At 44.5% G+C, this 14,300-nt stretch overlaps 1 protein-coding gene across 2 annotated transcripts in view; it reads left to right on the top strand.

Moving 5' to 3' along the window:
* LOC126366013 (follistatin-related protein 5-like) overlaps positions 1 to 14,300 on the top strand; it is a 481,840-nt gene that overhangs the window by 452,721 nt on the left and 14,819 nt on the right. For both annotated transcript variants that reach the window (XM_049970904.1, XM_050008870.1), the window contains exons 12-15: positions 2,520 to 2,660; positions 6,880 to 7,095; positions 9,773 to 9,923; positions 11,768 to 11,968. In XM_049970904.1, coding sequence (XP_049826861.1) covers positions 2,520 to 2,660; positions 6,880 to 7,095; positions 9,773 to 9,923; positions 11,768 to 11,968 — 709 coding nt within the window. The remainder of the gene's footprint in view (positions 1 to 2,519; positions 2,661 to 6,879; positions 7,096 to 9,772; positions 9,924 to 11,767; positions 11,969 to 14,300) is intronic.

The raw sequence follows: 14,300 nt of genomic DNA, 5'->3' as shown, positions 1-14,300 counted from the left end.
TCATAGTATACGTGCATCTGTAAATGCAGCTACTTGCAGGCCATTTTCAACTTTTTAATACAGTCTGGACAAAATAAAAGCGCCCCAAAAGTATTTACACTAAGCTGGAGATCTTCTGCTGCACAATGACACATATTCTGTCAGTTCACGTTCCCGACACACACGCTGACGCAAGCCTCACCTGAAGAAATGAAAAATGGAAGTTCAAAAGTGTTGATTTCATTTCACTGAGAAACCATCGGTAGAGCTCAAAAGGCGAAAGTCTGTCTGAGCGGTTTATTTCATGCACAACCGCAAATTTCCATGGAAACAGATGTAGGTAATTTTCGATCATATTTCGATGCATCTGTTAGTTCTCGCTTTCATAGATAAACGGAGTTAAGTTTTGACTGATTCTGTACTAGACTTTCCTTCACTCAAAGTTTTATTAAATTCTAAAGCTTTTCAGACATTTACTGCTTTTATTCGTTGCAGAACCCGTTACGCGCCACCTTGCCAAAATGTTTTACATAGCAGATTTTTTCTAGAGGTTTTGCCAAAAAACTCCAATCTTAAACTCTTGCACAAACAATCCCGCACACATATCCCCCGAACTGTGCTTCGCATAATACTCGATATTGAACACACTGTTTTTTCGGGAGCATCATTTTGTGTTGCATTCAACTGGAAGTAGCACACGTCTGCTCCTCTCACTTACTCAAGCGTAATGAAACAGTGAAGTACTCGAGACAGAGAATGCCGCAACCCGCAATTGCGCATGCGCGGACATGTGGCAGCATCCGATTGGTTCACCGAAATCGCGGTTTCCAATATTTTCTGTGTGGGAAGTTCTCCTGTTCATTAACAAAGGTCACTCTTGCGTCAGTCTAGTAAATATCTTCCGGACATTTTTATTTTGCCCACCCTGGATATACATTGTTCAAAAGGATTAGGGGGACACCTTATCAACGTCCGGCATGTAAAATCTAGTTTGATTGAGGCGGTATCTGTAGTGTGCCGAACGTTGGTATAAACAGTTCACAAAGAAATGGTGTTTGTCCAAGGAAAAAGTTCTGGTCGGCCGCGCACCAATGAAGAAAATGTTGGCCGCATTCAAGGAGCATGTGCTCGTAGTCAAGAAAAATCGACCCGCCGAGCTAGCAGAGAGCTGAAAATTCCGCAACCGAAAATTTGGAGAGTCCTAAGAAAAGGATGGTAATGAAACCTTATCGTCTGTAATTGGTTCAACCCCTCTACGAAGCTGGTAAGGTGAAATGAATCGAGCTCTGCGAGTTTGTCCTTGAGAAAATGGAAACAGATGACCAGTTCATTCGAAGCTAGTGTTTAGCGATGAAGCAACATGTCACACAGCAGGGCAGTCAATCGGCAAAATGTCGGTATATGGTGCACTGAAAATCCGCGGGAAACAATTCAGCATGAACGGGATAGCTTCCTGTGCCTTTGAGCCAATAAAGTTTTTGGTCCTTTTTTCTTCGAAGATACAACTTATCAGGGCAAACTTATTGGGAAATGTTGCAGAACTGGCTGTTCCTTCAACTCGAAGAAGAAGCCCTTGAGTTCATATTCCAGCAGGATGGGCACCACCCCCCTGGAACATAACCATCCGTTCCTATTTGAACACCGAGCGAGGTGGCGCAGTGGTAGCACGCTGGACTCGCATTCGGGAGGACGACGGTTCAATCCCGCGTCCGGCCGTCCTGATTTAGGTTTTCCGTGATTTCCCTAAATCGCTCCAGGCAAATGCTGGGATGGTTCCTTTGAAAGGGCACGGCCGACTTCCTTCTCCATCCTCCCCTAATCCGATGAGACCGAAGACCTCGCTGTTTGGTCTCTTCCCCCAAACAATCCAATCCTATTTGAACGAAAGGTACTCACCTGCCGTCAGGCAGCTCATGACAGAGCACTTCATTGTTGGCCTCTGACAAGCCCTGAGCTCAGCCCCTGTGATTCTTTCCTGAGGATCTGAGTTAAAGATATAGTGTTTCGACCACCTCTACCAGCTAACAATGAAGAACCAAAAGAAGGAATAACTGTACCTATGCATGCTGTTACGCCGGATATGCTACAGAGAGTATGAAGCGAGTTCAAGTATGGGGTTGACGGCGCTCGAATGTCTGGAATGAGCCATATTGAACATTTATGAACTTGTTTCCTACTAAAAAAAAATTTCGTTGAGTGCTCGTCACGTTGATTAATTACCCAAGGTCCCATCATGTTTCTTTGGTTAAATGCAGATTTTCAAAGTTGTGGTATTCTTTTTGAATCACACTGTATATACTGTTGTGAATTAGTAATTCTTACCCACAGCTTTTATAAATATCGAAATTCTTTTACGGAACAGAACGAGTCGCCGTGGAGGAACTTTTTCAGGTTGTTTTTTCTGGGAGACATTTTATACCATTGATTGGATAAACTAAAATGTTGATGGGAGCAGTTTGCAGTAGTTTTTTAGGTCCCAGAGAAGACCAAAGGCAGAGGAGAGATATCAACGAGATATGACCTTGTTATTTGTTTCGCAGCAGGAGTACGTGTGCGGCGATAAGGGCGTCAACTGCAGCTGGGGGCAGGCCATCAACGTGGCCAACCGCTACGTGTACGTCGCGCAGCCGCACAAGGACCGCGTCCTCGTCATCAGCAAGATACAGATGGTCGTCGTCGACGTAAGTCGCAAACCAGCACTCCTCTTTCGTAAAAACCAGTGTACATCTACATCTGCTTAGGTACTCTGCAAATCACATATAAGTGCCTGGCGGAGGGCAGAGGGCTGGTACAATGACTTCCACAAGTGCTTGTTATTCCACTTTCTCGCTAGTGTCTGCATGACCTAAACTTAACCCCATCAGCCTGACTTTTTTTCACATGGTTATTTCTAATGTACTAGTCCTCTCCTGATAGCCTTTTTGTCTTATGCGCCTAATCTCAATAAAAATTCCACTTTTTGCCTAAGAGAAGAACAGTAGTAAATCAAAACACGCATAAATGGTTGATAGTCTTTCAAAAATCAATAGAAACTTACATTATTTGAAACGATGTTAGGTGATCAAGGTGGGGCACATATTCCGATCAAGGTTCAAAATCCGGTGAAGCACTTCTGATTCATTTTCCCTGTTGTTTCCGAAAATGAACATTGAAAAATTCCCTATAAACATACCAAGAATACATATACCCAAATTTTCCCATGTGAAAAGAATTATTTATTGCTACTTTTGGCTGACCATTGTGGCCGAGCGGTCCTAGGCGTTTCAGTCCGGAACCGCCCTGCTGCTACTGTCGCAGGTTCGAATCCTGCCTCGGGCATGGATGTGTATGCTGGCCTTAGGTTAGTTAGGTTTACGTAGTTCTCAGTCTATGGGACTGATGACCTCAGATGTTAAGTCTCATAGTGCTCAGAACCACTTGAACCATTTTTTGCTACTTTTGTCTCAAGAATATTAACGTGAAGGTAGTAACTTTTTCCTGTCTTTCACGACAGTAGGATAAATACTAACTTGTACAGGAGGGGAATTAGAGCAGTTAGCAACTTACTACATTACAGCAAATAACGAATTATTTTTGTTCTGACCACGATATCCTTGCAAAGAAAGGTAATAAATCATTGACACACACAGTGTGTTCCAGAAATGTTGCGACAAACTTCGAGCGTGGTTGTAGAGGGTGTCTTGAGAAACTAATGGAGGATGGGAACCTATGTCCAGAAACGTCATCCTACGACGATGCACAGCTTCGAAGTTATAGGTGTTGGTGCCTGCCACTAGCCCACCCCTCCGGCAGCAAACGTGACTTTATCCAGACGGACCGTAGGCGGAATGTCTCGCACCGTTGTTTGTTATTCAGTGATAGCGACTGATGGCCACGGCCACCAATGGAGAAGATGGAGCTGGCTGCTGCATAGACAGGCCTTGATTCCTATTAATTTTATGCTCTGTTGTTTCGCTTGATGACAGTTTCAGACACGGTTATCCATCGACTGTTTATTTTTCTACTGGAATCCTGTAAAATCTTTATTGTTTTCCCGATGGAGCTAATCTTCTCTACTGACGATCGTGAAAATCAGTGGCAGTCATTGAATAAAAAACAACATTCCGAGACGTTTCACCTACGGTCCGTCAGCGTACAAAATCACGAAGGGGTGGCCTAATGGAAGGCGTCGGCACCTACAATCTCAACGCTTTGTAGCGTCGTTGGAGAAGTTTTCAGTCATGCGTTTGTGTCCTCAATTCGTTCCTCAAGGCACCCTCTACAATCCTTCGAAGTTTGTCACAACGTTTCTAGGACACGCTGTATATCGCTTCCTGCCACCAATAAACTATACCTCCTGCGTCTTCTGCTATACACGCTACACGAGTAAGACTTGGAGTCAATATGGCGAGGTGTGAGAACGATCAGTCTTTGTTAACGCGATTTGTCATCTCGTGCTCATCTCGTACTACAGCAGTATATCTCTATTGAGCGTTGACGTCAAGCTGAAGCAGCGCTAAATGTGAGCCATTGTGTACCCCTACTGTTCCACAGCGTCTACTGTGTCAATGGTGGCGTATAATTACGTCTTTGCTCAGAAACAGCATGTTTGAATGTCGAAGATGTCTTTGGTTCTCTGAGCTGTTCATTTAGCATCGCCATCAGCAGGACGATTGGCAACAAATTAGTTCTCTCAATAATTCTTACTTCGGGGTTTGCATCACAGTTGTCTCCGAGTATTCGTGACACCCCCTAGTGACGAACGCTCTCTCCGACAGTGGTACTTCTCGCCGGCACACTGAGCTGAGCACACTGAGTGGTCAGCGCGACAGACTGTCAATCCTAAGGGCTCGGATTCGATTCCCGGATGGCTCGGCGATTTTTCTCCGCTCAGAGACTGGGTATTGTGTTGTCCTAATGATCATCATTTCATCCCCATCGACGCGCAAGTCGCCGAAGTGGCGTCAAATAGAAAGACGTGCACCCGGCGAACGGTCTACCCGACGGGAGACCCCAGTCACACGACATCAACTGCGTCGCATTTTAGATAACCTTAGCATCGGTTTCTATGCCACAGACGCAGTAGTGACTGTAGTAGTATAATTTTTTGAACGCATTCCATTACCTATATCGAGCCAGGTTTGCGCTTGTCGACAAGTTGGAAGAAATGTTCAGTAGTTATTTGCAAAACAGATTCTTCATCGTCGGCCGATGTGTCCGAGCGATTCTAGGCGCTTCGTTCTGGAACCGCGCGACAGCTACGGTCTCAGGTTCGAATCCTGTGTCGGGCATGGATGTGTATGATATCCTTAGATTAGTTAGGTTTAAGTATTTCTAAGTTCTAGGGGACTGATGACCTCAGATGTTAAGTCCCATAGTGCTCAGAGCCATTTGAGCCATTTTTGAGATTCTTCTTCGTACTCAGGCCGCTCATTCGCCTGAAATGCCCTCATTGAATCTCTTTGGGGTTTAACATGTAGGTGGAACGCCACTAAATCTAAAACAGCAAACAACAGTTCTGAACGTCGGGCCGGGAAAGACATGATGGCAAATACCATTTATCGGGGAAGCGTTCAGAGTCTGTTCGATCCGATACTATGACACATATCGGTACTATCATTGTGGCGTGTGGACCTTATTAGTTCTGGTTATGAGTACGTAATATTATTTTATGTCTTTGTATATTTAACATATGAACAATAGTAAACCATTTTTCCACTGAATATCATTCTTTGTATATTTATTTAGCTTATAGCGTGGTGCACCATATAAATTAATTACGTATTAATAATCTTCAATATAAACATTAAGTATCATATACAACATAAAGCTAATATAAAAAGAAAATAAAAGATTGATATAAAATATCTTTAACTTTATACAGGTAGTTCTGGCTATACCGGCCATGACCTTCTTCTTCTGTGCGGATGCACACATATTCCCCGAACTCTTACGGGACTTGGAAGAATGTCTTCCACGAGTAATGAGTGTCTTGGGGTGGACACTACGAATGTAGTGCGTGTACATACAAGGTGAGAAGGTGAGTCTCGCAGAAGGCGTGCGCGAGATAGTCTCTGCAGTCCCACTATGATCTGTGCCCTCGGTGCCTCAGATGGATAGAGCGTCTGCAATGTAGCGTCTGCCATGTAAGCCAGAGATCCCGAGTTCGAGTCGCGGTCGGGGCACACATTTTCACCTGTCCCCATTGATCTAAATCAACACCCGTGCGCAGATAACGGTATTAATATAATTCTAATAATATTATAGTATCTAGCGTGGCGTCTGAAGATGTTGTTGCAAGTGCTAAGTTTGGAGGCTGTCTTTGACACATGACCCTTTTGAAGCTCAGTGGTCTACACAAGGTGATGCCTAGATATGTTGCATATCGATTGTGGGAAAGTGGTTTGTTCTGTTGGTTAACGTGTCATTGAGGCGGAACATAGAAACTTCTTCTTTGTCGCACTGAGTTTCAATGTCCAGCTGCAAAAGTATTTCCCAATGTACGGTTCAAATGACACTTAGCACCATGGGTCTTAATATATGAGGTAGTCAGTCCCCTAGAACTTAGAACTACTTAAACCTAACTAACCTAAGGACATCACACACATCCATGCCCGGGGCAGGATTCGAACCTGCGACCGTAGCGGTGACGCGGTTCCTGACTGAAGTGCGTTGAATCGCTCGGCCACACGGCCAGCCTTCCCAATATATTGGAAGTTCTTCGTCAAGATGTCCTTAGTAGCCTCTATACCAGAGGACGTCTTGAAGAAGGACCAGAAAGTTATATGAAAATGCTTTCCCCATTGGAGATTCCGACACAGAGCTCTCTACGTCATGGATATCATTAATTTCTAATGATTGCTACGCGCTGTTTCTGTGACTGATGACTCGTCTTAACCGAGCAGCGTGCCTCTCCGGCAGGTGGTGACGACGGACAAGATGCCGGTGGAGCTGCACTACGTCCCGCACCTGGACCAGGTGTGGGTGCTCAACTGGCGCTCGGAGCGCGACCGCGGCGTCAAGACGGTGCAGGTGATCCGCGACGCCGCGCAGAAGCGCAAGCACCACACCGTCCACCCGGAGCCCATAGACGGCCAGTTCGACCTCGTCAGCGGACTCTTCATGCCGCCGGTGCAGGTACGTCTTCCCTCACGTCTCTCACTTTCGACTCCAGTCTACACTCTGGGCTGACCCATGCGTATTCTATACCGCCTAGTGGGGTCGTGCTGAAATGAAATACCTTCGATATGTAATGGTTCCCAAAAATATTTGAATAATTGTATGACGGCTCTGCCCTTCTTTGTTCTCCATTCTCCTCTTACCTCTTCTCATTTAACGTCGTAAACCCTTGCCTTCCTCCTTGAAGATGCATCAAATTCTCAACTCTTGCCTCCTTTTTCGAAAATGTCACTGTAAGAATACTTCGTAAGGATCTTTGCGTTACAGTTACCTTTCCACTAGTAGGAGAGTGTTGGCCAGAGTGCTGAGCGGTGCGTTAGGGCTACGTGGCTAGTAAAGTGATGTACAGGGATTGGATAAAAACTAGTGGCAACACCGCCGTAACATAGAGGTTGTGCGTCGTATGGCATGTCCGCTGTCTGTATCTGACAGCAGAAGGGCAATCCGAGTAGTGGATTAATCGGTGACGGCTGAGTCAGTTGCTGTGTGTAGCATCTGAAAGTGCTGAAGGCAGTTCGAGCGCCCTAACACGTATTTAGTATAAGCCCAGCGATAAACCACCATAGTCCGTGATGTCTTTCAAATACTTCGGTTCAACGATTAGAATAATGAAAAAATGTAACAAGCTGGTCAGTCTGTTCGTGACAGGGGCAAACGCTGGGGCGTCAATCACTGCGCGGACACAACGGAGGGGTGAATCATCCACGGACGACGTGATGCACGTCTTGACATTCATCTCCCGGCACGACTCGGAAAGTGGAGTTGTGACGGGTTCTTTTGAACGCTATGAAAGGGCAACTTTATCCACTATATATTTCACTGGAACGTCCGTAAAATGGCACTGCGTAGCCCAAAAAAGAACGCTATAGAAATTTTGGAAATTTGGTGACCTGCTCCAAAAGACATTGTGACACCGTTTTTACGTATTGTGCACGGATCGTAGTATTAAAATCAGATGACAACAGAGAAAGCCGGACATGAGGAATCATTCGTCTTGTGCACACAGTGAAAGAATGGGAAGATATATGGTTAATACTGACACGTAGTACACTTAGCATGTCAGGCAGCAGTTTACTGAGAACGACTTTCAATGTAAAAGATATCCTAATTGCATTATACTGCGTTGTGCGCTTGTAGTGAGCATTTTCACTCATACTGTTGTTGCTGTGACCTTCAATCTGAAGACTGGTTTGATGCAGTTCTCCGCACCACGCTACCCTGTGCAAGCCTCTTCTTCAGATAACTATTGCAATAGACATCTACATGAACCTGCTTAATATATTCCTCTTGTCTCCACCTGCAATTTTTACCCCACACACTTCCGTCCAATACTAAATTGTTGACTTCTTGACGTATCGGAATGCATGCCACCAACTAAGTTTAGTTAAGTTATGCCACAAATTTCTTTTCCATTCTGTTTTCTTTTTTTTTTTCAGTACCTCCTCATCGCTTACGTGATCCAGCCATCTAATCCTCAGCATTCTTCTATAGAAGCACATTTCAATAGATTATACTTTCTTCTCGTCCAAACTCCTTATCGCCAACATTTGACTTCCATAAAGACTAAGCTCCAAACACTTGTAGAAGACTTCGTAACACCTAAACTCATATACGATGTCAAAAATTTCTCTTCTCCACAAACGCTTTCTTTCTCATTGCAAGTCTACATTTTATATCCTGTCTGCTTCGGCAATCATCAGTTGTTTTATCGCCCAACTACTGAAACACCTGTACTAATTTTAGTGCTTCATTTCCTAATCTAATTCCATGAACATCGCCTGATTTAATTCGACTACGTTTTACTACTCTTCTTTTGCTTTTGTAGGTGTGCATCTTACATCCTCCTTTCGAGATCACTGCCCATTCCGTTCAAAAGCTCTTCCTAGTCATTTGCTGTCAGCGAAAAAATTATAATGTCATTGTTTTTCTTCTACCTGAATTTTAATTCCGTCGCCAAAATTGTCTTCCCGTTTCTGCTTGATCAGTGTACATCAAGAACAGGCTACAACCCTCCCTAACTCCCCTCTCAACTACAGTTGCCTTTCATGTCCTTCGAGTCCTGTAAATAGAGTCTGGTTTCTGTATAAGTTGTAAATGACCTTTTGCACTCTGTATTTTATCCCTGCTACCTTCAGAATTTCAAAGACTGTATTGCTGTCAGCATGGTCAAAAGCTTTCTCTAAGTCTACAAATGCTGTACACTTCTGTTTCCTTTCTTAGCGTGTATTCTATTTGAGTCGTAGGGTCAGTATTCCCCAGAGTATTCCTACATTTCTCCGGTACCCAAAGTCGTCTTTCCCGATGCCGGCTTCTTCCAGTTTTTTCCATTCTTCTGTAAAGAATTTGTCGTAGTATTTTGCAAACTATGGCTTGATGAGCTAATATTTCGGTAATATTCATAACTGTTAGCACCTACTTTCTTTGCAACTGGAATTATTACATTCTTGTGAAGACTGTGGGTTTTATGCGTGTCTCGTAAATCTCGCACACCAGATGAAATGGTTTTGTTGTGTCTTGTCCCAAGCTTAACAGCAGTTCCAAGGGAATGTCGTCACCTTTACAGACAGTCATGTGTAATTTCTCTTGTTGCTTCACCTCCAGAAATTGTAATCGGCGCCTTCCACGTGTTCCGCAGGACATGAACCAGCTGTTCAAGTACGCGTACGTGACGCACACGAACCAGCGCGGGCTGTACAAGCTGGACCTGGCCTCCATGCGCTACATCCGCAGCATCGACCTCACGCCCTACAACTGCGTGCCAAGGCACATCGAGTTCTCCGCACTCTGTAAGTTGTTACATCATGCGAAAATCAGAATCACTCGTTTTGTTTTCAGCTCCAGGTAGTCACCACTGTGAAAAATACTCAGTAGAATATAAGGGGTGTTTCGGCTGTAAGTCTAGAAATTTCCATGAATGACTGGCTTACAGTGTACTAAATAACATTAAACCAGTATTTGCTTTCAGACTTACTTCACTTTCAGACTTACATAATTACAGCTGACCTCGGCTTGATCACTGGTACATTAAGCAAGTTCAAATGGACGAGGGGTGCAGTAGTTATGTAGGAATTCGAATAACTATATCACTTACCTGTAAAACTTGTCAAATACTTACTATCATTATCTCTTAAGAAAAAAAAACCTCTTCTCGTTCCTAATTCATATCACATGCATTGCAAATATGAATTATTAATTATCGATATTTCATAAAAGACTAGTTAATAAAATTATTATGTTTTTTGTTAATTTAAAAAATATTTATTAACTAAGTTTTATAAAATATTGATAATTAAGAATTTATAATTGCAAGGCATGTCAAATATAATTAGAAAGAAAAGGACGTGCATTTTTTATAAAAAATGATGGCCAGATACGCAGTAATTAGCATATTCATGATGAATTTTATATTTAAACTATTTACGTAGAAAAGCCAAAGAAACTGGTACACGTGCTTAGTATCGTGTAGGGACCTGGGACCACGCAGAAGTGCCGCAACATGACGTGGCATGGACTCGACTAACGTCTGAAGTAGTGCTGGAGGGAATTGACACCATGAATCCTACAGCTCTGTCCATAAATCCGCAAGAATACGAGGGAGTGGAGATCTCCTCTCAACAGCATGTTGCAAGGTGACCAAGATATGCTCAATAATGTTCGTGTCTGGGGAGTTTGGTGGATAGCGGAACTGTTTAAACTCAGAAGAGAGATCCCGAAGCCACTATGTTGCAAGTCTGGGCGTGTGGGGTGTCGCATTATGCTGCTGGAATTGGCCAAGTCCGCCGGACGTGAATTGATGCAGGTGACCAGACAGGGTGCTTACGTGCTTACAGACGTATCAAGGTTCCCATATCACTCCAACTGCACACGCCCCACACTATTACAGAGCTTCCACCAGCTTGAGCAGTCCCCTGTTGACATGATGGATTCATGAGGATGTCACCATACCTGTACACGTCCATCCACTCGATACAATTTGAAACGAGAGTCTTCCGAACAGGCAACATGTTTCCAGTCATCAACAATCCAATGTCGATGTTGACAGGCCTGGGCTTTGTGTCGTGCAGTCATCAACGGTACACGTGTTGGCCTTCGGCTCCGAAAGCCCATATCGATGATGTTTCGTTGAGTTGTTCGCACGCTGACACTTGTTGATGGCCTAGCACTGAAATCAGCAGCTATTTGCAGAAGGATTGCCCTTGTGTCACGTTTAACGATTCTCTTCCGTCGTTGTTGGTCCTGTTCTTGCAGGATCTTTTTCCGGCCACTGCAAAGTTCGAGATTTGATGTTTTAAGGGTTGCTGATATTCACGGTACACTTGTGAAATGGTCACACGGGAAAGTCCCCACTTCATCGCTACTTCGGAGATATTGTATCCCATAGCTCGTACGCCGACTATAACATCACAGTCAAACTCGCTTAAATCTTGATAACATGCCATTGTAGCAGCAGTAACCGATCTAACAACTCCGCTAGGCACTTGTCTTATGTAGACGTTGCTGACAGCAGCGCCATATTCTGTTTGTTTACATACCTCTGTATTTGAATACGCATACCTGTACCAGTTTCTTTGGCGCTTCAGTGTATATCCCAAGTCATGTGTTTGTCAATCGTCGTCTGTCCTGCCGGCAGACGGGTACGCGATCCTGGAGTGCGAGGAGCCGGTGACGGGGCGCGCCGCGGGCCAGGTGCTGCTCGACCACCTGTCGGACGCGGTGCTGGCTCGCAAGCCCGCGCTGCTCGGCCGACCCACAGTTGCCCCGGACAGCCGCGCCGTCGTCACCGTGGACCACGGCCGCGACGGCGTCACACTCGTCGTGCAGCGCGTCACCGGTGAGCCCTACTCCTCTACTACGCATCACCCGTGCTGCCGAGGGAGGCGGTGGGGCAGTTAATCATTGTACAGTATTTGTGTGGGACATTCGAATGGCAACTTAGAGGCAAGCGCCACAAAAATTGCAGACAAAACGTTTTTGTTTTTAATGCCATGCTGCGCGCCCTCTTACAACATGGAAAGGCCTAGACGTACAGTATTGGCCATTAAAATTGCTACCTCAAGAAGAAATGCAGACGATAAATGGGATTCATTGGACAAATATATTATACTAGAACTGACTTGTGATTACATGTTCAAACAATTTTGGTGTATATCCTGAGAAATCAGTACCCAGAACAACCACCTCTGGCCGTAATAACGGCCTTGATACGCCTGGGCATTGAGTCAAACAGAGCTTGGATGGCGTGTACAGGTACAGCTCCCCATGCAGCCTCAACACGGTACCACAGTTAATCAAGAGTAGTGACTGGCGTATTGTGACGAGCCAGTAGCTCGGCCACCATTGACCAAACGTTTTCAATTGGTGAGAGATACGGAGAATGTGATGGCCAGGGCAGCAGTCGAACATTTTCTGTATCCAGAAAGGCACGTACAGGTCCTGCAACATGCAGTCGTGCATTATCCTGCTGAAATGTAGGGTTTCCCAGGGATTGAATGAAGGGTAGAGCCACGGATCGTAGCACATCCAAAATGTAACTTCGACTGTTCAATGTGCCATCAGTGCTAACAAGAGGTGACTGAGACGTGTAACCAATGGTACCCCTAACCATCACAGCGGGTGATACGCCAGTATGGCGATGACGAATACACGCTTCCACTGTGCGTTCACACCGATGTCGCCAAACACGGATGCGACCATCATGATTCTGTAAACTGAACCGAGATTGATCCGAAAAAATGACGTTTTGCCATTCGTACACCCATGGTCACCGAGCTGATAGTCCATGCTGCTGCAGACGTTGTCAAACTTTCGTGCACATGGTTGTTGTCTTGCAAACGTCCCCATCTATTGACTCGGGGATCGAGACGTGGGTGCACGATCCGTTACAGCCATGCGGATAAGACGCCTATCATCTCGACTGCTAGTGATACGGGGCCTTTGGGATCCAGCACGGCGTTCCGTATTACCCTCCTGAACCCACCGATTCCATACTCTGCTAACATTCATTTGATCTGGACCAACGCGAGGAGCAATGTCGCGATACGATAAACCTCAATCGCGATACGCTACAATCGAATCTTTATCGAAGTCGGAAACGTGATGGTACGCATTTCTCCCCCTTACACGAGGTATCAAAACAATGTTTCACTAGGCAACGCTGGTCAACTACTATTTGTGTATGAGAAATCGGTTGGAAACTTTCCTCATGTCACCAAGTTGTAGGTGTCGCCACCGGTGCCAACCTTGTGTGAATGCTCTGAAAAGCTAATCATTTGCGTATCACAGCATCTTCCTGTGGGTCAAATTTCGCGTCTCCAGCACGTCATCTTCGTGGTGTACCAATTTTAATACCCAGTAGTGTAGTACCGACTGGAGACAACTATAAAAAAAGTTTCCTTTGGTTACCATTAATATAATTCGCAGTGGTTACCACGCTCTTTTGTATGCTGTACAATACTTTTTTTTTTTACTTTATTTATGGACACAGACAAGTTTCGCGTTTTTAATAAAGTGTCTTCCGTGTTCGTCTTGTAATATTTCATGATACTTTCTTTGCCAGATATTGGTTATAGATTTAAAACAGTTCATGAAAGTTTCTTTTACAATAAAATAGAAACTGACTTACAGTAATTCCATTATTTCAAAACCATGCAACGTTCCTTTACGTGGAAAACTATTTTAATGACTCGACCTGTTCATGTAGTCACTGTGGGTCGTAACATAGTAAATAACAATTCAGCTGCCGTTTTTTACGTATAACAATGTCATTTGCTTTTAAAAGTGTTGTCACATTTTTCTGCTCATCCAAGCGATTCGTGTTTACAATACAGGATGAGTTACAAATGCTGTGGTCATTAGAGACAGAACCCGCGAACTGAAGAAGCACGGTGGAAAAACTGGCCTTCTTGAAGTAACTATTCCGTGAGTGCCCTCAGGTAATTTGAAGATGCCAAAGGAAACATAAATCATGGTGCCCAGCCTGGTGATTTGAACGGTTTTTCCTCAACCGGATTGCCATGAACATTAACCATTGTCTCTTCTCGAGCTCTATTAAACGTATTAGGACCATAAGCTATCAGGAATTGGAACCATTCTTCATCAGCTCCTACATCCTCCGAAAATTTTGATACCTGCCCATCTCTTCCATCCAGAATCTGCTAACCTAC

Source organism: Schistocerca gregaria, chromosome 1, assembly GCF_023897955.1.
Source record: "Schistocerca gregaria isolate iqSchGreg1 chromosome 1, iqSchGreg1.2, whole genome shotgun sequence".
Classification (NCBI taxonomy): Eukaryota; Metazoa; Arthropoda; class Insecta; order Orthoptera; family Acrididae; genus Schistocerca; species Schistocerca gregaria.
Note: the sequence above shows the minus strand (reverse complement) of the source record. Positions and strands in the feature narration are given on the sequence as shown.